Below are 22,855 nucleotides of genomic sequence, written 5' to 3' on the forward strand. Positions count from 1 at the left end.
GCAGATAGTTTCTCCTTCATCTATAATGTCTGCAGACTTTTTAAACAGTTCTTGGTATCCCATATTTATTCCAAACAGCTCAGATCTCACCAGAAGAGATCTGAATCTCCTCCTAATTAAAAAAAGTTACATTTAACACAATATAATTTTTATCTTTGTGTAACACAAAATCTCCAGGCCAAGAGTCCTCAGCAGTAAAGACACCCTAAAAGCAGCATTCTCAATCTAGAAAGGCCATGGCAGTCAGGATACAGTACATTAAGAGACAAGCTCCTTCCTTCTTTGTACAAACATAACCAAGCAATCAGAATCAATAATCAGTGGTTATATATGGTATAATTAAACTGTGAACTTCACCTAAAGATCAAAAACCAGAAGAATTGATTAAAAGGAGTTAAAAGAAAAATATCTGAGAGAGAGAAAGATAAACAGTAGGTTCATGAATGATTAATGGCTTACTAAGGCTTATCTGAATTTCTAAAATGCACCTATATGTAGAATAAAACTTGGAAAAGAATTCTAAAATTTGACAAGATATTATTAATTCATTTGTATATAACCTAGAAAAAAATTAAATAAAATGAGAAGTAAACTAATTAAGCACTAAATTATCTCAATGGTCGTGTCAAGTGTCCATAATTGTAGACAAATCACAATGTTATAGCACAGAATCAGAAAAATCCCATTTCTGCCCCTAAACATTCAAAGTGGGTTTCTAAAAATAAAGGATAGTTGCATCATAAGAAAAATTAAAAGAAAAAAAATAGCATATGAGAATATGATCCTCCAAGAGGCCAGGAAATCTGGCCCTTTCATACTAACGTACTTAAACAGCTCCTTTAAGTAAGTACCTAATTTCAGAACAATTGTTCACGTATGGTTAGCAAAAAGTCCTTATGTGGGTGCTAAAGTCAGCTTGGTTATGAACTCTGAGTCAAAGCATTACAGATGTAGCTCTGAGCAAAGGAAGTGTTTCAAAGATCATAGGATGCCAACATAAAAAAAGTTGAAAGAGAGGAAGTGTAAGTGTTCATAATGTGACTAGACACTCTTTCTTTAAAGTCTTATTCAGGAATTTTTAATACTAATATCAATTACTTCCAAGCTGAATTTATACACCTATTATCCTGTCTAGTGTGCTGGAAGAAAAGAAATGGGGCCTCAGAGAATTTAACCAAGATATTCATGAAAGAATTTGATCTTTGTCTGTTGCTAATGCGGATAAAAGAAATTTTATTTTAGTTAATTTTACATTTAAATCACTATGTGACAGACTGTTAAGGAGAGAAAAATTATTCATCTGAACTAAGAGTTGAGTGAATTTTTGGAGCATATTTAGTGAAAGAACAATATTTGATCTGAGCTTAAACTGGAAGCACTTTGGAGAGAATACAAACCCGTCTAACTACAAATGGAGGTTTATCGTTTTCTCGCCTGAATTCATAAGGACCAAGGTTTAAATGGGCTAGTCGTTGCCTGGCTTCTTCTGACAGCTCACACATTCGTCTTTTTGTGTATGGAGATGGAGAACGTGATTTAGAAGCTATTGTAGGCTGCTCGTAGTTCTTTGATGCTAAGCTGTGCCTGCTTTTCTCAGGTGAGAGTGTGTTTTTCTTTGGTAACTTTGTCTGCAATTTTCCATTTGGGGCTGAGTGATGTACCCAATTCAAATCACCCTGAAGTGAAAAAGAGAAATTATCTGGTTTGACAGCATGCAGAACAAAGATCACTGAAAATAACACAAACAAGGAACTAATAACTTTAACAGAAATGGATGCCATGTTAGCTGAAGTTCCCCTCACAAAACTATAATTATAAGAGCAATTTAAAAAAACAACAATGTATTTACCATTTTCTCTGAAACCAGAAGGGGGTTAAAACACACATTGCTACATGTTAGATGTTAAGGTTAAGTGTCTGATACTTAGCCAATTAGCTTTGTCACACAGTTAGTGTACAGAGACTGTGAAAAATTAAATTTATTTTTGTCACAAGTTCATTTAACACAAACTTTACCTGGATTGGACATACACATATTTGAAGCATTTTTTCATCTGTTTAAACTTTTTTTTAACCTTTTAAAATTCTTACCCTCTAAAAAAAATACACAAGGTAAAATAGAAGCCTGTTTAATAGTTTAAATTATATGCATTTAGAGTTGCCTAAAGCCTCACAAGAAGTGTAATTGCATTATCTGAAATTTATGTTTTCTTGGATCATGGTGAATTAAATAGTTTTTAAAGAGTTAGAATCAAGAAGCTAAGTTTAGTAAAAAAAAAAAAAATAAATCATCACTCCTCCAAAAAACCCACAAAAAAACCTTCAAAGACCATCTTCTAAAGATCCCCTCAAATCACATGATCACATGAATACTTTTGCAAAAGAAGAGGCAAAGCTGTTTAATTTGTACAACTGGCATTCAACATCCAAAATAGGGATTTTGTAGGTAAAATGCATAAAATTCCCACCATTATCAAATATTGCCTTAAAAGTCTATCTTTGAGTTGATACTGCTTTTAAAATACCTGCATATAGCAGAATAAAGGGAAGTGGAGGAATAACCAATCTCACCATCTCACTTCTCAAAACGTAGGTTGGGGGAGGTGCTGTTGTCGTTTTTGTTGTGGGTTGTTATCAGCAAAGCCTACCTACTGGTCAGGCCTGACACCCCCTCCAAGTAACTACTAACTTCTCCAGTGACCGACTTCAAGTTCTCAGAAACCATTTCCAACGCTGAAGTTTCATTTGAAATACATTATCATTCCTTTATAATTCCTGGCATTAAATGAGCATTCAATTGCTCTACAAGCTTCATAGGTCAAAGCACTCTAGATTATACAGCTCTCATCAGGCTACTTAAGTCAGCAGCATGTTTTTACTTTTAATATTGCAGCATGGATAACTAGGCATTTTTATCAAATTTGGCCCAAATTCACAGGTTATACAAGTTAAAAAACAATGGTATAGTAAGACTTTTCTTCCTGTTAGAAATTATTTTTCAAGCTTGAGGATGTTGACATTAGTCTTAAATCTGACTGTTGCATTCAGAGGAACACAGAAATAAAACGACCAGCTTGTCTTCAAGCCTTTCCCTCTACATCCAACAATGAATGAGGCTGAGGTTGTGTGTTTGTTCTGCATCAACATAGTCTGAATATGGCATCAACACAGACTACTCATGCCACTGTCTCTCTCACGCCTGTACTAGCCCTTGTGCAGCGGGTAGAGAGCCAGAGTATGGAACAGGCCCAAATAAAACCAGAACTAATTCTCTAAGATTAATTTTGGTTTCACCAGAAGTAGGCTGTGCTTCTTCTGACTTAGAGCAATCATGAAAGTAGACCTTCACTGCAACACATGCAAATTTGATATGCCACTCATAATATATTAGATACTTTTAAGAACATTTCAAATTTTAAATCAAACTGCCCTTATTGAAGTCACCTTCAGTGAAGTTAGTTTCTGACAATGACAATTTTCACTGGTTTTGTTTTGGTTTTGGTTTTTTTTTTTTTATTCTTTATTTAAGTATCTCAATAAATTTCATTTGCTAAATTTGGAACAAACTTCTCAAAGAACTAATTAGCAAACAGGTCAAAGTCACCTAACCCTCTTTGCATGCAAGTCTTCCTGACAACCATTCCATTTCAATGATGCCGCATCATTTTTCAATAATACAGCAAAAAAGGAGGATGTAAGAATAATTTTATGCGACAGCTTGTGCCAGGAAACCCAACCAAAATTACAATCCGTAGACCAGAGAAGCACGCTACCAAATGAACATACACATAAGAGAGGGTTTTTTCCCCCCCTCAGTCTCTTCAGCTACTTCATCTTTAACTTTGCTCATTGCAGAAGCAGCATTTCCAGATTACTATTGTTGACAGCCTTTTCAACAAAAAACTTAATTTCCATTACTGTTACTGATACTGTTATGGAAAACAATTACATTAATTGGTTTGGTTTTGATAATGTACCTTCTCTGACTTCACCTAGCTTTCATTGTCCTTAATTTTAAGTGTCAGTAAGAAACAGTGAGAAGGCATCTTCCCACCTACAAATATACCAGGGATTGACACTTCAGCTGATCACAGAACATAGCAGCTGATAATTGTTTCAGATTCAAGGAACTCTCAGCATTTACTGTCATGCACCAAACCCACTCTTTACTCATACTTGATTAAAAATTTAATCAAGTTGTCAAGCACCCATGATAACTGCTTTAACCACAACAAAAGAATGAGAAAAGTTTGAAGTGAGCAGCAGATGCAAAAATTGGAACCAAGGCTATCAATATTAAATCTAGAAATTAAATTGCAAACAATTAAATTATGCTAACCTGTATGTGACTCCTTCCTGAGCTTAACAGTCTTTCTGTAATAAGGGAGCTTGTAGAAAATCTCAATTTTGGTGCAATTCCCTAGAAGAGAGACAATAATTGAACATCAAGCTCCAACTTAAGATAAAGGGTATCAAAGAAGTAAATGTCACCTAATGTAACAAACCATTCCTAATTTTCAGCCATTTCCTTTGTTAATTTCAGCCTTTAATAAAGATAATTAGAAAAGACAGAACAGCAATGGTAAATGTCAAGATGCTAACATTTGCATTTCTGACAATTCAATTACAGATGATTATATTGCTTTCGTACAACAATTAAGGTCTGACTTTTATTTCAATACATTTCTTTGTCAAAAGCACTTTTAAAGATTTTTCACGCCATGCTATATAGCATCAATAAAAATTCCAGTCATGCTCTAGAAGTTTCCTTGACGCTAACTTTAGAAACTTATTTATAAATAATCTCAATTGTGCAAGCTTTTTTGTAAAAACATTTTCAAAATCAGTCAGTTACACTGCAAATAACTATTCATTTGTAACAGTATCATTAAGAATACCCTTTATTCTGTAACCATTAGAGCAAAGTCCGATTTCTGTGGATTGTCTCTCATGTTCTATAACAATGCTCGACTTCCTTTCAATCTCCCTCTTCTACGTGTGGTGGGCAAGATGCAGCCCTAGTTTGACCAATTTGGAATCAGTGGAGTCCAACAGGGCCTCCTGGTCAACCAGCACACACGTACTAATGGCCAACAAGTCCCTCCATCTTTACATGGCTAACAGTTTCTGTTCAATTCATCTTCTTTTACTGCAGCCATATCTAGAAACATAATACCTCTGAGAGCTCTATTTCCTGTTAAATTTAGCTAGAACTGGGCAAGGTATACAAAATTTACTGGGTGTAAATGGCAGCAATTATGACACACAAGTGTTATTTCTCAAAACAACACTGAAAAAGGCACAAAAGAACTAAAGGCCACATATGCTATAAACAAGTGGGAATCATCTATGTGCATCTTATACAGTTCTGCAGAAGCAAAGAGAGAATCAAGTGTCCCTAGAACTTTCTACCCTCTCTTCTTTCAACACAGAGTTTGCTGCCCCGAGCCATCTGTGTGCATAGGCATTTGTGCACATGAACACAAAATCACTGAGAAACAAAAAGGAGATGGTCTATGACTCTGCCCCACATTCTTAGTAATTAGCAAGAACATGAGTGAAGTCTACTGCTTAACCAAACTATTCTCTACCACCTGCCTAAACACACACTGATTTCCCATAAGGGAATATGAACTGGCCCAAGGTTAGATTATGGAAATGAAATGACAAAAATGTCAAGAAAGTTCAGTCATAGCAATTAACAGAGTCCAGGATTCAATCAAGTCAAGTTATGGCATGTAAAAGATTTTAAAGCTGACCGTCTTTAATCAACTCATTTTTATTACTAATGAATTGTCAAGTGCTATTAACAATTTTAAAAAGGACACATCAGAATTAGCAACTCTTCTATAAAAAGCAACAACAGAGCACCTACTGCTCTTACAGAGACTGGGAATGATTACAGAATTGTTAAGTGCTCATAGCTAAAAAAAAAAAAAAACAAAAAAAAACCCCACTCAAAACTACGGTTTCTTCAGAGAAATGAATTGTGGAGAGGGAATACAGGATGGCACTTGCATACATAGACATGGATATGTCAAAAGTAATGTATAGATCAAAAGCAATGAGAGGAGTTTTTCTGGTTTCTGCAGTTCCCGAACTAGGGATTGCTGAAGGATATTCAATATAGTATTATGTAAAGACTGCCATACAGCCCCAAACATATCTGTACATTAAAATTGAGCCAGAAAGTTTTTGGGATCTATTCTTCTGCCTCCAGCTAGTGATATCTGCAGTCCTGAGCAGGCTTGTCAGTCCTTCTGCACCAGAAATGATATGGACATAAAATTAATTTGATCATAGAAAAACTGGTAAGGTGGTTCATACTTAGAAGAACACGAGTTAGAAAGCCAGTCTAATACATGCTTTTGACTGTAAGAAGCATGAATACAAGACTGTAGCTTAAAAAAGTACATATGAATATAATAGAAGGTCTTGTATTGGTATGCAAATAAAAGATAGCACAACTAAAAAGAAACTGTTTTAAGTAACATGGCAAATACTGCATGAGGGTGGGGAATGGAGATAAGAATGTGTGTAAGAAGTCACCACCAGTCAAGGCTTAAACATATCCTGAAAGGCAAGGGTTGCAGAGACATACAGAAGAGCCAGCAAAAGCCTCAGCTGGGCAACGCTGGACCAGCAGAGATAACTCAAGGCATGTCTAGTATGCGTATTGTGCTTGTAAGCCCCATAAGACATTTAGCCAGAGACATTATCAGCCAAGTGCCAGATTTCTGGAGGAGTTCTGATCCTCTCAACCTGGGATTCCTTCCAACTGGCAGATTAGCAGTGTTAATCAGACACTGCTTGTCACTGCCTATCTGAACTCCACAACCGTAACCTTGCTGTTGCTACCTTTATTTTTTTAATAAAAGACAAATTTATTTGGAATCAAAGTGCCACTGAAGCACAGCTGTCAGTCAAAAATACTCAACATCTCAGCTATAAATAACTTTCCATGTAGGAAGAACATCGCTTGACTAGCATAGGAATAACGTGAGGGTTCTCATGACCTTGTTTAACACTTTCCCTTTTGCTTAGCACTCACATTCAATGCTTGGTGCTGATAGAGTTAGCAGAAGATACTTGCCAGTAAAGCTTAGGAAACACTAGAAGATGTAGGCATTTGAGACTGCATTTCTACTGGAGTTAAAAATCCTCTCACAGCTGTTCCATTTGACAAACAAGGAGAGGAACCGCAAGGTCTTTTCAGGAGCCTCCCTCCAATTCCATCAAACACAGCTTCTTTATTATTCCTGAAAATGGGGTCAGTATGCCAAAATCCTTTCCTAAACCGTTCTTTCTGTGATGTAGATGGAACAGAGCAACAGATGCTTCTGCAGTCCTTGTTCCAGAGCACAGATGGATTTTATTTACACTGCTCCCAAAGACATGGAAGTACATTTCCCTCTTACCTCAGTCAACTTTTTACTACATTGTCATCATAGAATAGAATCATAGAATCATTAGGTGGGAATAGACCTCTAAGATCACAAGTCCCACCGTTGACATAATACCACCATGCCGACTAAATCATGTCTACAAGTGTCATATCTACATGTTTTTTTTAACATCTCCAGGACGTTCCAATGTTTGACTACTCTAATACTCAATTTTTCCTAATGTCCAATCTAGACCTCCCCTGGCACAACTTGAGGCCATTTCCTCTTGTCCTACTGCTAGCTCCTTGGGAGAAGAGACCGACCCCCACCTCACTACCACCTCCTTTCAGGTGGTTGGAGAGAGCAATGAGGTCTCCCCTCAGCCTCCTCTTCTCCAGACTAAACAATCCCAGTTCCCTCAGCCGGTCCTCCTAAGACCTGTTCTCCAGACCCTTCGCCAACTTTGTTGCCTTTCTCTGGACACGCTCCAGCACCTCAGTGTCTTTCTTGTAGGGAGGGGCCTGAAACTGGTCACAGTACTCAAGGTGCGGCCTCACCAGTGCTGAGTAGAGGGGCATGATCGCCTCCCTACTCCTGCTGGCCACACTATTCCTGATATGAGCCAGGATGCTGTTGGCCTTCTTGGCCACCTGGGCACACTGCCGGCTCATGTTCAGCCGGCTGTCGACCACGCCCAGGTCCTTTTCCCCCAGGCAGCTTTCCAGCCACTCATCCCCAAGCCTGTAGTGCTGCATGGGGTTGTTGTGACCCAAGTGCAGCACCTGGCACTTGGCCTTGTTGAACGTCATAGCATTGGCCTCAGCCCATCGATCCGGCCTGTCCAGGTCCCTCTGCAGAGCCCTCCTACCCTCGAGCAGATCAACACTCCCACCCAACTTGGTGTCATCTGCAAACTTACTGAGGGAGCACTCATCCCCTCACATCCAGATCATCAATAAAGGTGTTAAACAAGACCGGCCCCAATACTGAGCCCTGGGGGACACCACTTGTGACCAGCCACCAGCTGGATTGAACTTGGTTCACCACAACTCTCTGTGCTCAGTTGTCCAGACAGTTTTTAACCCAGCTTAGTGTACAGGTGTCTAGGCCATGAGCCGTCAGCTTTCTTAGGAGAATGCTGTGGGAGACTGTGTCAAAGGCTTTACTAAAGTCCAGGTAGATGACATCCACAGCCTCCCCTTCATCAACTAGGTGGGTCACCTGGTCATAGAAGGAGATTAGGTTGGTTAAGCAGGACCTGCTCTTCATGAACCTATGCTGGCTGGGCCTGAGTCCCTGGTTGTCCTTCACCTGCCATGTGATCGCCCTCAAGATGAACCGCTCCGTAACCTTCCCCGGCACTGAGGTCAGGCTGACGGGCCTGTAGTTCCCCAGATCCTCCTTCTGGCCTTTCTTGTAGATGGGCATCACATTGGCAAGTTGTCTGGGACCTCCCCTGTTGACCAGGTCTTCTGATAAATGGTGGGTAGTGGCTTGGCCAGCTCCTTCACCAGCTCCCTCAGTGCTCTCAGGTGGATCCCATCCAGCCTCAGATTTGTGGATTTCCAGGTAGGAAAGCAGGTCTTTAACTGAGTCCTCCTGAATTACAGCAGGTTTAGTCTGCTCTCAGTCCCTGGCTTCCATCTCAGGGGGCTGATTACCTTGCGGATTGCTTGTCTGACAAAGACTGAGGCAAAGAAGTCATTAACTACCTCAGCCTTTTTCTCATACTTGGTGACAATGTTTCCCTCCACATCCAATAGAGGATGGAGATTCTCCTCGGCTCTCTTTTTGTTGTTAATGTATTTGTAGAAACGTTTTTTGTCTTTCACGACAGTGGCCAGCCTGAGTTCTAGTTGGGCATTTGCCTCTCTCATTTTTCCTCTGCACGACCTAACAAGCTCCCTATACTCTTCTTGAGCTACGTGCCCTTTCTTCCAAGACTGGTAAACCCTCCTTTTTTCCCTGAGTTGAAGCAAAAGCTCCCTATTCAACCAGGCTGGTTGTCTTCCCCACCAGTTCATCTTCTGCACACAGGGACAGCCTGCTCCTGTGCCCTTAAGACTTCCTCCTTGAAGAATGTCCAGCCTTCCTGGACACCCTTGCCCTTCAGGACTGCCTCCCAAGGGCCTCTCTCGACCAGTGTCCTGAACAGCCCAAAGTCAGCCCTCTGGAAGTCCATGGTTGTGGTTTGGCTGACTCTCCTCCTAACTTGACCAAGAATAGAGAACTCTATCATTTCATGGTCACTAAGCCCAAGATGGCCTCCAACCATCACATTTCCCACCAGTCCTCCTCTGTCTGTAAACTGCAGGTCAAGTGAGGTACCTCCCCTGGTGGGCTCACTTACCAGATAGGTCAGGAAGTTATCTTCCACACACTCCAGGAACCTCCTGGACTGTTTCCTCTCCGCTGTGTTGTATTTCCAGCAGACATCTGGTAAGTTGAAGTCCCCCATGAGGGCATCATTCAGCCACACATCCAAATGACTCTGACCACACCTTCTCACAGCTCACAAATTATGGCACCTTCTCTTTATTAGAAAATACATAATTTTTGTATGAAAGAACTCAACAAAACCCCCAAACTTCTCTAGTGGCTCTGCTTCTACAAAAATTCATCGTATTGCAGTTACAAAATATCTGAAACCATTTTGCTAATACCACCTCATTATTACTACCTCCCTATCTATTCTTTCTCAAGACCAGGGAAGTACCTAATCTACAAGTAATATGAAAGCGATACAGTCCCATCTCATCTCTTGAGCCACTGCTAACATGCATAACATAAGCTATACCAAAGAGATAGCCAAAAAATAATGGCTATTTTTGCATGGACAGTTTAAGCTGCTGCAGAACCATACATTTTTGTATCACAAAAATCACAGCTTTAATTCATTCAAATGTAACACAGCATTAGACACCAAATTAGCACTTTCAATTGCAAGTGACTGGGCAATTTCCAGGTTGCCCTTGCAGGGGAAAGATTATACCAGCTAAAAGATATCAATGACCTTTAACCAGCATTTCCCTCCTCCAATGTGTTTTTAATCCAATCACAACAGACAGGGCAACTGAGTCCCTGACTTCCCAACCCAAATGTCCTGCCAATCCACTAGTAAAATTTAACCAAAATAAGACAAACAAAACAAACCCCAAAGAAATCTCCCACGTCATCACCATCATCTTCAAAGTACCTTCCTGAGTTATTCCATTGACACCTAAGATTCAACAGTTACAATCTATGAAAGGGCAGTGTGAGATGAATGCATTTTCATTTACTACATACTTGAACCCTTATCACCAGAAAATTAACACTAATTCATGACACTCATTCTGACAATTAGTTGTCATTTATCAGAGCTTTTTTGAAACTGTAGAAGAGGCAAATTACTAAATGAGCATGAATGGCCTGAACAGACCTTAAGAAAAGGCTTTGGAACTGAAAAATAATCATGCAACATTAAGCTAAATTTCAGTTACTTACTATTTTAGTGGTGATCTCACACCTCAAGGAGGCCACAGGCCAGATGGCATAGCACTATAAATTTGTACTGACTGTCATTGTCCTAAACAGCATCAAAAATGGTCTGAAACAAAATGCTACGAAAAGAGACTGAGAAGGAGGGTTACATAGTTTATCTGCTGAGAACCGTGAAGTTGTTATGGCATTTTCCTCTTCTCTTGCATCCCTTCAACTACCAACTGCACCACCGATTAAACTGAATGAAAGACATGTATCATGGTGCCACACTGCAAACCAAGCGGAAACTAACTTTTTCATATTAAATAATTCCTTGAAGCATTTTGAAAAAAGATTATACCTTCACCAAAGTTCAACTGTGGATTTGTACATTCAAAACTTGAAATGGCAAAATCTGTCAGAAGTAATTGCTTTTCATTTGAAGTAGTTCAAGGGGTTTCTTCAGTGAAACACACTGTATTATAAATACAGACCACAGATATTCACTCACTGTAAAAGAAGAGGACCTCTTCATTAAAATCTCACGATCTAAACCACGGTGCCCACGGTTAAGCTTAGGGTCAGGGAACAGGAAATCTCTTGTATTTTCTTCATACGTAGCTAGAATTCTTCCTACTGAAAAGAAAATAGACAAATAGACAAAGAAAACTGGAAAATAGACAAAGCCATATAGCATAGACACCACACACAAGACCATATTGAAACTAAGATAAATTTTGTTCTTTAAAAATTAACATCATGGCTCTAAAACTTGTACCACACTAGGAAATAACCTCAAGTTAAATCAGTAGCAGAAATGTGCAGAATCTACTCTGAAAGTATGTTTCACTGTCATTGTAAAAAAATTAAATATTGTGTTATCTGTTCTATAAGAGACATATAAGAAATTTTCTCTAGGCAATTCTTTAGTAGTTTTCCTTTCTTTCCCTTCCATGCCACATTTTTTTTGATGGCAGCCAATCCCTTAGGAAAAACTGTATCATCCCATACTACAGAATGGTAATAGTAGTTGTAATAGTAGGCATAGTAGTAAGAAAGAAACACAAGCAACATCAAAATCATTATTTCAAGATTTTTTCACTATCCTGGTTTGCTACTTTTTAAAAAAGCATTTTCTTTAGGGGAAAACATTGAATGTATATCATAAAAAAATTTAAATCGTGCTATTGCAGTCATCTTGTCAGCTTACGTTGGGCTGTATCACACCTGTCTCTGACCCCTGAAATTAAATTCCTTATGTAAGAACTTTTACCCTCCCACAACAAAAATCCACATTACTTTATACACATACATTACTTCAAGTAAACAGTTTGGTGGTGAGTCACCTGAGAGAAGCCATCATTTCCTTGAAAGTACTAGGGACAAGTGACAGAGACTGCTTTTAATACCGCAGTTTCCAAATGAGTCCTCTTTAAAACTTGATTTTATTTCCAATAAAATGCAGATTTACATTATTCATGGGAACACTTGAATTTCATTAAAATAGATTTTTATAATCACACAAACCAATAACAGAAGTATGACAAATTGCTATTTATTACCTTCACATATCCCAGGAGACCTGTAACACTTATAGTGAGGGTAAAAGTTTTCCCAATGGTCACCATTAAAATGGAAGGGAAAAAAAGTGTTATTCTGAGAACAAGATTATGCACTCTGAAATTTCACGGACAGCCACTTTGCAAGTGAATTGTGATGCAGTTAATAAGTGGATCATTTCAGTTTATTTTTCATTTTTAAAATATTATCACTTTTCTAAGCCTGAGAATGGTACATTTCAATATTCAGTTATTATTTTCTTTCAAGAATGAGATCCTCTTGATCTATTAACATTTTATATTCAGAGGACTATTTGTTGAAGAGCTTTCTATGTTGTTTGTGTGTTGGAAAAAGTGATTGTGCTGTAATGGGTAATGTCCTCATGGAAATTCACCTATTAAACTGCATAATTTATGAAGAGACTGATACAATACCTGGAGGAATGAGCTGTATTAGTTCAAGTACTGCTGTGTCAACTAGAAAGGAAAAAAGTTATTTCACGAGTTAAAAAGAACTAAAATGGAAAGTAATTCTCATAGTTAAAATCCAAGAAAAACAGCTCACTGATTTAAGCTTTGTAGCACTGTACGTATCTGCACTGTTTCTACTGCACCAACAATAAGAGAAAATTAAGAACAGCTTGCATAAATACCACAGATTAACACAATGCCATTAGCAGTGTGCAAATGACAACTCTAAATCTGACTTAGGACTTGTAAAGTTCTATCTGCTGCCAAATTTGTCCTTCTTTTAGAGATGATGATGGAAGCTTTGCCACTTTTTCAGAAAACTCCCAGTATTCCTGGAGTTTGAGTTCCAGGTGACTGTTGTCTCACTGCAATTCATTATCGTCCACACGCAGCAAGACATAATTTTCTTAAAAATTGAAAAGAATAATTTTACAAAAATTGAAGGTTTATGCTTATGTTATTTGAAAACTAATCAAATAAATGTTCAGGTAAAGGAATCCATCTGGATAACTAACTGGATTTTCCATTAATTATGACTTTTTACCCTTTTCCTGTTCTAAAGCATGTAGCATACATTTCTAAAGGCATTTTGTTAGATAACAGTATTTTGGGTAAGTTACTAGTAACCCAAGATAGCAAAAAACATCTGCCTACACCGACAACGAATATTCTATTCTGAAAACCCACCAGTGCCAGGGTCCTACTTATTAAGTACATGTTATACTACATTGGTTACCCCCTGGCTTTTCAGAGAACAGGCTCCTGATAGAAAAATTATCACATACTTTAAAGCTCTAAAAAGTCTTTAGAGGCCACACATGCACGACATTAATGCATACAACATAGTATACATAAAAAGCAGAACCTACATTCCAGTAACTCCACAAGGTATCCAGGATCAACTATATCAGCAAATGCCTGGAAAATAAATTAATAAATAGTAATAACGGCACAGTCAGAGTCATCAGATGGACCTCTGGGGAAAGAGAGGTGAATAAATAAATAAATAAAAATCAATATTCTTCCTTGCCAAGATAGTTGACAAGAGCCCAATCCCCACTGGAAAAAGAAAGGAAACTGAACCGATCATTTGGCACGTGATCAAATTCATTGAAAGCTAGCAGTTCTTGTCATATGCTTTCTAGACATTTTGGGTTACCTCTCCATGTTTAAATTAGGGGTATTGTAAAGAGTTCAACACGTAGAGATAAGTATTGCCTGAGAAAATTTCAAGAGAGAAAGACATTTTTGCAGATGACACTGAGTTGGACAGGAGTGTTGATCTGCTCGAGGGTAGGAGGGCTCTGCAGAGGGACCTGGACAGGCCGGATCGATGGGCTGAGGCCAATGCTATGAGGTTCAACAAGGCCAAGTGTCAGGTGCTGCACTTGGGTCACAACAACCCCATGCAGCGCTACAGGCTTGGGGATGTGTGGCTGGAAAGCTGCCTGGGGGAAAAGGACCTGGGCGTGGTCGACAGCCGGCTGAACACGAGCCAGCAGTGTGCCCAGGTGGCCAAGAAGGCCAACAGCATCCTGGCTCATATCAGGAATAGTGTGGCCAGCAGGAGTAGGGAGGCGATCATGCCCCTCTACTCAGCACTGGTGAGGCCGCACCTTGAGTACTGTGACCAGTTTCAGGTCCCTCCCTACAAGAAAGACACTGAGGTGCTGGAGCGTGTCCAGAGAAAGGCAACAAAGTTGGCGAAGGGTCTGGAGAACAGGTCTTAGGAGGACCGGCTGAGGGAACTGGGATTGTTTAGTCTGGAGAAGAGGAGGCTGAGGGGAGACCTCATTGCTCTCTCCAACTACCTGAAAGGAGGTGGTAGTGAGGTGGGGGTCGGTCTCTTCTCCCAAGTAGCAAGTGACAGGACAAGAGGAAATGGCCTCCAGTTGCACCAGGCGAGGCTTAGATTGGACATTAGGAAAAATTTCTTTACCGAAAGAGTGGCCAAACATTGGAACAGGCTGCCCAGGGATGTGGTGGAGGCACCATCCCTGGAGGTGTTCAAAAAATGTGTAGATATGGCACGTCGGGACAACAGCTTAGAGGGCATGGTGGTATTAGGTCAATGGTTGGACTCCATGATCTCAGAGTTCTCTTCCAACCTAATGATTCTATGATTCTATAAATTGCTAAATGTACTAGAACTCTGATAAATGAAGTATATGTTCTTTGATACATTAGTAACGCTTTAAGCTTCATTTTCATGGAAGTGACTATTCACGTCCAGAGTACCGTTCAGAGTTGATTTTTTTAACCAGAATCCCATGTGAAGAGACAGCAAGGAATAGGGGAGGATGTTGCACTGAATACTCAGCAGGTAATAGACTTCCCCCTAATTCTGTACAAAAGTCTCAGCAGAGTGGTGTAGATCACACTGCTGTTCAAGGTACCAAACAGTAAGAACCACCAAGTACTGGTGCTCCACAAGTATCTGGACCTAATCAACAGCTATTTGTAGGAAGACAGATAGTATTCTCAGCTTCCTTGTTCAGTTCTTTTGTAAGCGAATAGATCCTGGTGTATTGGAGTTCTCCTAAATTACACTGAAAACAGCGTTCAGTACATTTCCCTTAAGTAGTTTGTGGTATGTTTGCCTTTAAAGAACTATGGTCTTTTTACTCTTCAGTAGCTGGTGAAATTATCACTGCTTGTATCTTACCCACATCACCAGAGCATCACTGATGTTTACTCAGTCTGGTTTTCAAAGTGCTGGGGGATGCTTAAAGGAAAAGGACTAGAAAGGGCAAAGTATTATAATTCATAGGTAGTCAAGAAACCAGATCATATCTGTAAGATATTGTGTTTCATTATCCCTGTGGTACTAATAATGAAGCTAGCAGGGACTCAGAATACGTGATAAACAACTATAAATTATAACGCCAGAGTACCAACATGGGGATTCTGGTGACAAACCACGACAAAAGTATCTCAAAGGGAGAAAGATGTCACCAAAAAGGCTTGAGCTGCTATTCTGTCTTTCTACTAAATTCTTCATCTTGCCATAATTTTTAGAACAACAATATTCAGTTCCTTCCAAGCCAGGAAAACATACACTGAAAAAAGACAGTTCACAAGAGGATGAACAAACAACTAGAAAGTCTCATCATACATTATAATCTTCAGTACACGTAATTCTTGAGTCACTGCGTGGATAATACAGGCACACACCTCGTTTGTGCTGGAGAGAAGCAGGAGTTATAACACCATGCCATCCTCAGTGTGATTATTTGTGTTCAGGGGTTTTGCACAGGGTTTTTGTGGAGTTTGGGACGGGGTTTAGTTGGCTTGTATTAGTCTTGACATTATCTTACCTTTTCAAATACTAGTTTTTCTTGAAAGAAGAGTGGAAATGCTGCAGGGACATGTTGAGTTTTTTTGTACTGCCCAAGTACAGAGACACTGAGATAAAGTTCCTCTTTGTCTTTCAGCAGCACGCCCGGGCAAGTTATCTGTAACACATTAATTAAACAAACTGAACTTCAGTTATGGAAGTAATGGCTGTTTTCAAGATAACAATGAAATGACCTAGGCTGAAATGGTTGATTTCTGAGAGTCAGATTATGAGACCAGAGTGAAAAAATTTCTTTTCTAAAGCAATCCTGTTTGTACAGACTGACCAGGAAAAATAGTCACCATTTTAAAATAATCAGGACCAAATTCTTCTCACTGTAACTAAACATTCTGTATTGTCTTCAACCAAAACTGAAACCTGGTATCCCAATCCCAGGTTAATATAGTTGAAGGCACACACTGACTACACAACAGTTAATCACCAAGGGTCACATCAGGTTCTGTATGAAAAGTCATGTAGAATGAAGTCTATGTGATGCCAAGACACAAAAACCCATTCAAATTTTAGCCTAGCTACAGAGAGAATGAAGCTGGTAAACGTACATGCTTAGATATTCATACTCTGTCCAGCCACCAAAACAGGGAAGTTTATTTGCAAATAATATATTAGCTTTGCTTTCTAATATTTAAATGAGAAAAAACAACTGTTGATCTGTTACTATCAGATACACAGCACAAAGTTTTATCTGAGAAATCTGGCCACCCTGGAGGATATTCAAGGCAAGGGTGGCTCCTCATTAGGCTGCCAGATGCTGCCACTAATCTCTCAACTTCCCCTGGACAATTCTTATTCTTTAAGCAAGAAGGAGTTGGTATGTTTTTAAAGCTCTGATGAACATCAGTCATTCTTACTTGTGTTTTCATTGCAAGAATGTACACAACTCATTGCAAAACTATTTGCTATTTTCTGCAAGCCACGTGTTTTTTTTCTATTACCCAGCCAGAGAATCGTCACCTTTCACTTCAGCTCTACTGCTCGCTTTTTATCACAGTATAATAAACATGAGGTTGTCTCTTCCAACGTAAGGCTGCTGGAGAAAGTATTCAGACTTTGAATTGCCAGGTAGAAAGACAAGGGAGAAGAGTGACAGGAATTAAAATAAGTGCTTTGGTTACAGTCTCCTACTCCCAAATGAATGTTTTACTTGAGAAATCCTAACTGGATTTAAAAGAAAATTATATAAACAGCAGAAAAACAGCCTCAGGTGAAAAAAAAAAAACAACCCAGAAACCAATGTGTGATAAATTATTATAGATACAGTATAAGCTAAAAAAAATGGTGCTTCTACACATAAATATCCAATGAGGAGAAAAAAAGGGTTTCCTCTCCACGTAAATAAGGGCTTCAGATCTGCAAGAAAAGTGCCAGAATAATAGATATCCCATAGATATTGAAACAGACTGTCAAGCATTAAACAGCTTGTATGACACTCATGCAGTTGCAAGTGCGAATAGGAGTGAGTGAAAGAGACAGATTTCATTCATAGGAGGCAAGATCCCCCAAGCTATATACCACAAGCTGTATTATCTTGGTTCTCGCTTTTCTTCTTGACATTTTTGTAGAATTTACAGTCATTTTAACTGTAGTTTTGTGCTTTTCACCTTAGAGAAGGCAACCAACATTTGCCTAATTATTGAAGTTAAAAGTGAGAAGTTTGAAGACATTAGAGAGGGCAAAACTGCAAACAACAGGTGCCATTTATTCTGGCTATCCTGTAAAAGAAAATAAATTCTTACAAATCAGCATGTGGGGCAAGATAGCACATGTAGAAACTTGTGCTTCTACTACCCTTGAGATAAACTGCACAATTCATTGCCTGAGCTGGAACACCAAATCTTACATGTTCATGTAATTTTAAACCAGCTCCAAAAATGAATGACCTATGTACATCTGCAGTTCATGAAATCTCTTTCGTAATATGCAATGCATGGAGCTGCATAACACTTAGGAGACAAATTGAAGCTTGTATCTGACCGCAAACTATTCAGGCAAGGTGAGGGGACCATTTTAAAAAAACGTAATAGTATGATCTATGGATCAGCTAAGGATAGAGGGATATCAATGCTTATAACCAACCAGGATGACTATGACAAATGTCTAGGACAGTGTGACCCTGGATTTCTCTGCTGCAGTCCCCAGGAGGATGGAAAACGCGGACCAGCCCTGTTGTTGGGGCATCACAAATACCCATAAAGAAATCACTGAATTCATCTCATGGAAAGGAAGAGAATTATACTGATCCTCAACCCCCTACGGCATTTGTTTGTTACACACAGTCCTAAAACTGCAGCTGCATGTAATCAATGAAAAAGGCAGGCCTTGAGAAATCCCTTTAATTGCCTATTACCGTCAAAGCAAGAAGAGCGCCCTATGAAGGGCGACGGGCAGTATTAACTTCTGCTGAGCACAAGCTTCCAGACAGAACAGCATTCTGGACTCAGAGTTGTAAAAATGATCTCAATGTGAAGAGATGCCATTTTAGTCTCCTTACCTGGCAGTAATCCACAATGCTATTATTAATTCATCGTAGCGCTTAAAGCTTCATGTACCTTCACTGCCACATTTGTGAATTCTCCATGTAGCGATGACATGAAGAATAATGTGAATTTCATTCTGTTGCTACGTGAGCAATCTAAATGCCAGCAGCAGAGGTAGGCACCAAAATTAGTCCCAAAAAAACAAATAACAATGAAATCTCAGTCTGAGCAATCATGAATTATTCAATTTCAATTAATGGCAGGATAAACCAGATAAGGTCTTTAACTAAGGCTTTCCATTTGAGAAGAGCAGCCTTTCAGAAATGAAGAAAACTAACAGTGAGACAAACTAAAGAGCTGGTGGACTCGGATTGGAAATGATACTGGAATTTCAGTAAGTCAAAAGGAGCAAAACCCGTCTGTATCCTAAAGCAAGTGAAAAGCAAAGAGGACAGAACTTCTGACACAAGTGGGTAGTTCCAAAGAGGCTTGAGAAATACACAGAGCATTGTAAAAGAACAGGAAAAGGAATCAGAAATTTAGACAAGACTTTAGTCACAAATGAAGTGAACAAGAAGAAAACAAGTGGACGTAGTACAAATCAACCAAGATGTGAAAACTAACAAATCCCTGCCCCAAACACAACTGAATATTTTGCCTCGGGTTTAATGATACTTAAAAAAAAACAACTTAAAGAATGAAATGATGGAAACAGAAGCTACCCAATATGCCTTAGGTCTGGACCAAGAAGCCATAGGGAGGCTGAATCATACTCAGCCCAGGTTCTGAAAGAATGTAATTCTTCCTGCTAGATCTATACATAACTAAAAGCTATGTTACAAAAACAAGGATAGTACTATCTGCTGAAAAATAACAAACACAAGGCCCATGTGAGACAGAAAGCGAGATCTGAAAAATTATAACCCCATCAATCAGAATATTTAAATATGCAAAAGTAAATAATAAAGATATGGAGGAAAAGATCACTAGAAAAAAGCCCAGCAGCACATGTTTCATAAAAATAAATCAATCAAGCAAAACCTGACATTTTCTTGAAAGCCTACTTTCTGGACAAAGGATATTATATAGTGCCACATGAGAAATTATTAATTACGATCCAGAAGATGGGAGTTAGTATGAAAGTCCTAAGGTGGTACAGAACTGGCCAAAGGACAGCATCAATAACATGCAAAACTGAGAGACGTCAGGGTGAGGGTTACTATTAAAAGCGTTCCTCTATATATCCTGGGGTCCATGTCTTTTAATATCTTTAATGACCCTGACACAAGAAGTCAGAGTGTTTTCATGAAATTTTTCCAACCAAAATTCAGAAATCATCAGGGGTCAAAAAAAAGACATAGAAAAACCTGTTTGAGGGACCATAGTAACAGAGATGAGATGCACCTAGTGTGTATTAACAACAGTTTTTGCTTTCACTGGCGGGGTTAAGCTTCAAACTGGCTGAGGGGAAGATGATGAGTGAGATGAGTGAGAAACAACAGCCTAACTGCAGTGCAGCTGCAAGGAGACTAATATTAAGACACACAGGATAAATGTTGGATTTTTTTTCCCTGACTTCACCTAAGGAAACAGTGAGACTCCATCTGAGATACTGAATTCAATTCCGATCCTGATCAATGCAAATTCAAAGTGGAAGATGATCAGATCACCCTCCCTACGATGCTCAGAAGACTGGTGAGCCTATCACACAAAAGAGAACCAGGTCTCTTTAGCTGACACAGATTAATTGTGAAATGACAGAATCACTGCCCAAAAAGTACAACAAGAGAGCAAACACTAAGGCAGGAAAAAAAAATATTTAAGTGAAAGGCCAGTGTTGACATTTGTGTAAGAGCAGGTTATCAACTAGCCAGAAGGAAATTTAGGCTGGAAAGTTTTCAAAACATTACAGGAGTGAAATGCCAAAGTAGGCTCCAGGGGTGGGGAAAAAAAGGCAAAACAAGCCATTCGAAAACAGACTAAATACACTTATCAAAAGGGTTATCTGAGATAAATTATATAGCACAGCAGGATATAACTGAACAACCCACATGTGCTGAAAGAGGCACTCAGATCTGTGTTGTAGATTTCCTGTTCTGTTCCTTTCCACTATTACCTGTAGCCTGGACAGCCAGGTGAATAACAAATATCCCACAATTGAAGAAGCCTGACCCTGGGAAACACTTTCCCTGTGCTCCCTCCTGGCACATAAATAGCTCACGGCAGTAGGAACAGAAAAGGAAAGCACATCTGCTCCTTTCCAGGAAGCCCCCAGCGGGCCTTTGTGTCATGAAGATGAACACCAGCTGTCCAGACAGCAGAGCAACACCATTAGGGCAACACCCTCACCACCTATGCGTAGGAACTCACAGCTCTATTTTAGAGCAGCCACACAAATCTGGGAACAAAGGTGGCTAAGCATCCAGGAATACCGGGTCCATTTCCCAGTATATACTTTCTGGATCTGCACTTAAAAAGGTTTTGGATAGCACCTTGGGTTTTCCTTTTGGCTGGCAGCACTTGTCCCATGAGGAGGCCTAACCTCCGGATTACAGTGAGCCGGGCGTGTGAAGCCAACACCTCCAGAGTAACCGAGCACCACCTACTTTACTTCTGAAAAGTTATCAGGAGAATGACATAGACTCTTACTTTACTCCCACCTTATACACAAGCAGGAAACTTTGCAAAGTGCACAAGGAACGGTCCTAACATGATGACTAATGTAAAAACTTTCCACTTTCACACCTATTGACCTCACCTCCCCCTGCCATGTAACACCCAGGTACTCCAGAGCTCCCCCGTGCCACATCCCGCCCCTCACAGGGACCTCGTCGCTCACAGGGGGGCATATGCCACGTACAAGCTGCTGCTTCCTGGGATTCCTTTTGCTCTGTTTTTTCAGGAGTGCTTTTCCCACACCGAGCAGCTTCCCAAGAATCGGTGTCTCTTAAAAAAAGACCTTTTCCACAGGAAAGTGAGAACTGCGGAGGCGCACGGCTGCTGCTAACACCAACGGGGGGGCGCAGGGACCGGCCGCTGGAGGATGCACACACAGAAGGGACAGAAGTTGCCCAGGAGCCGGAGTTCCAGGCGGAAGGCGGCCTCCAGCTCAGCAACAGGGCCCGGACCAGCCTCCCAGAAGAACCCCCGTGCCGGGAGAGCCGGCGGCGGCTGAGGGGGGGAAGCGGGGCGGGAAGGACAAACCGCGGCTTCTCCTCCCGCCTGTGGCCCGCTGCACCCCGGCTGAGGACGGCGGGCTCCGCGGCCCGGGCACTCACCGAGCGGACGTCCAGCTGCAGGACGCAAAACAGCGCTTTCCGCGGCATGGGCGGGCCGGGGCGGGGGCCCGGCGGCTCCCGGCCCGCTCCGGCTCAGCCGCGCCGCGGGGCCGACGCCATTGTCACGGCAACGGGGACGCTTCCGGCCCCCGCCGCCCTGCGCATGCGCGCCATCCCTGGCCGGCGGGCGGCGGCGGGGCCGGGCCGGGCTCGCCTCCCGCGGGCTGCCCCGGGGGTGCCAGCTCCCCGCCGCCTTCCCACAGCGCCCTGCGCTCTCCGGCCGGCTGGCGGCCACCGCCGCTCCCACAACGCCCTGCGCGGTCGCCCCGGCCCCTTCCCACAATGCCCTGCGCCAAGGGCCGCGCCCCCTTCCCACAATGCCGCGCTCCTCCGCGTGCCCCTTCCCCGCCCAGCTGGGCGCCCCTCGGGCGCCTTTGGAGCCCCTCAGCGCACCCTCTGCCCTCCACAGGGCCCTCTGTCCTACGCTCTGGTGCTGCCGCCTGCCCTCGTCCTGCTCCTCACTGTGCTGGCTCTTCCCTCAGGGGCCCGCGGTGCTGACGGGGAGCCGCTGGGGTGTATCAAAAGTGGAATAATTTCCAACTCCTCAGCTTCCCCGAAGGACAGACAGTCACAATGATGGGTGCTGTGTAGAGAGGTGGATTCCTGGTGCAAAAATTAAAGTGTCCAGCATAGGGCAGGGAACCAGGCAGGCCACGTGTGAGCAGAGCACTGCTGTGGGGCGTCCAAAAGGAGCATCAAGCAGGGGACATGTCCGTATTGCTCCAGCTTCTTGGGCCTCATGCAGAAAGGTGCTGAGAGAGCCTTCCCTTCAGAAAAGCGGGACACCAACCAAGTTTTACACAGC

At 41.0% G+C, this 22,855-nt stretch overlaps 1 protein-coding gene across 2 annotated transcripts in view; it reads right to left on the bottom strand.

Annotated features, from left to right (window-relative positions):
• SPATA6 (spermatogenesis associated 6) overlaps window positions 1-22,038 on the bottom strand; it is a 43,063-nt gene extending 21,025 nt beyond the window's left edge. For both annotated transcript variants that reach the window (XM_086462284.1, XM_086462285.1), the window contains exons 1-7: window positions 21,991-22,038; window positions 16,195-16,332; window positions 13,747-13,795; window positions 12,842-12,883; window positions 11,359-11,483; window positions 4,340-4,420; window positions 1,398-1,676 (exon numbers count right to left, since the gene is read on the bottom strand). In XM_086462284.1, the coding sequence (XP_086318410.1) occupies window positions 1,398-1,676; window positions 4,340-4,420; window positions 11,359-11,483; window positions 12,842-12,883; window positions 13,747-13,795; window positions 16,195-16,332; window positions 21,991-22,038 (762 nt within the window). The remainder of the gene's footprint in view (window positions 1-1,397; window positions 1,677-4,339; window positions 4,421-11,358; window positions 11,484-12,841; window positions 12,884-13,746; window positions 13,796-16,194; window positions 16,333-21,990) is intronic.
• Window positions 22,039-22,855: the final 817 nt, after the last annotated feature.

This window comes from Leptosomus discolor, chromosome 3, assembly GCF_034619465.1.
Source record: "Leptosomus discolor isolate bLepDis1 chromosome 3, bLepDis1.hap2, whole genome shotgun sequence".
NCBI classification, from domain to species: domain Eukaryota; kingdom Metazoa; phylum Chordata; class Aves; order Leptosomiformes; family Leptosomidae; genus Leptosomus; species Leptosomus discolor.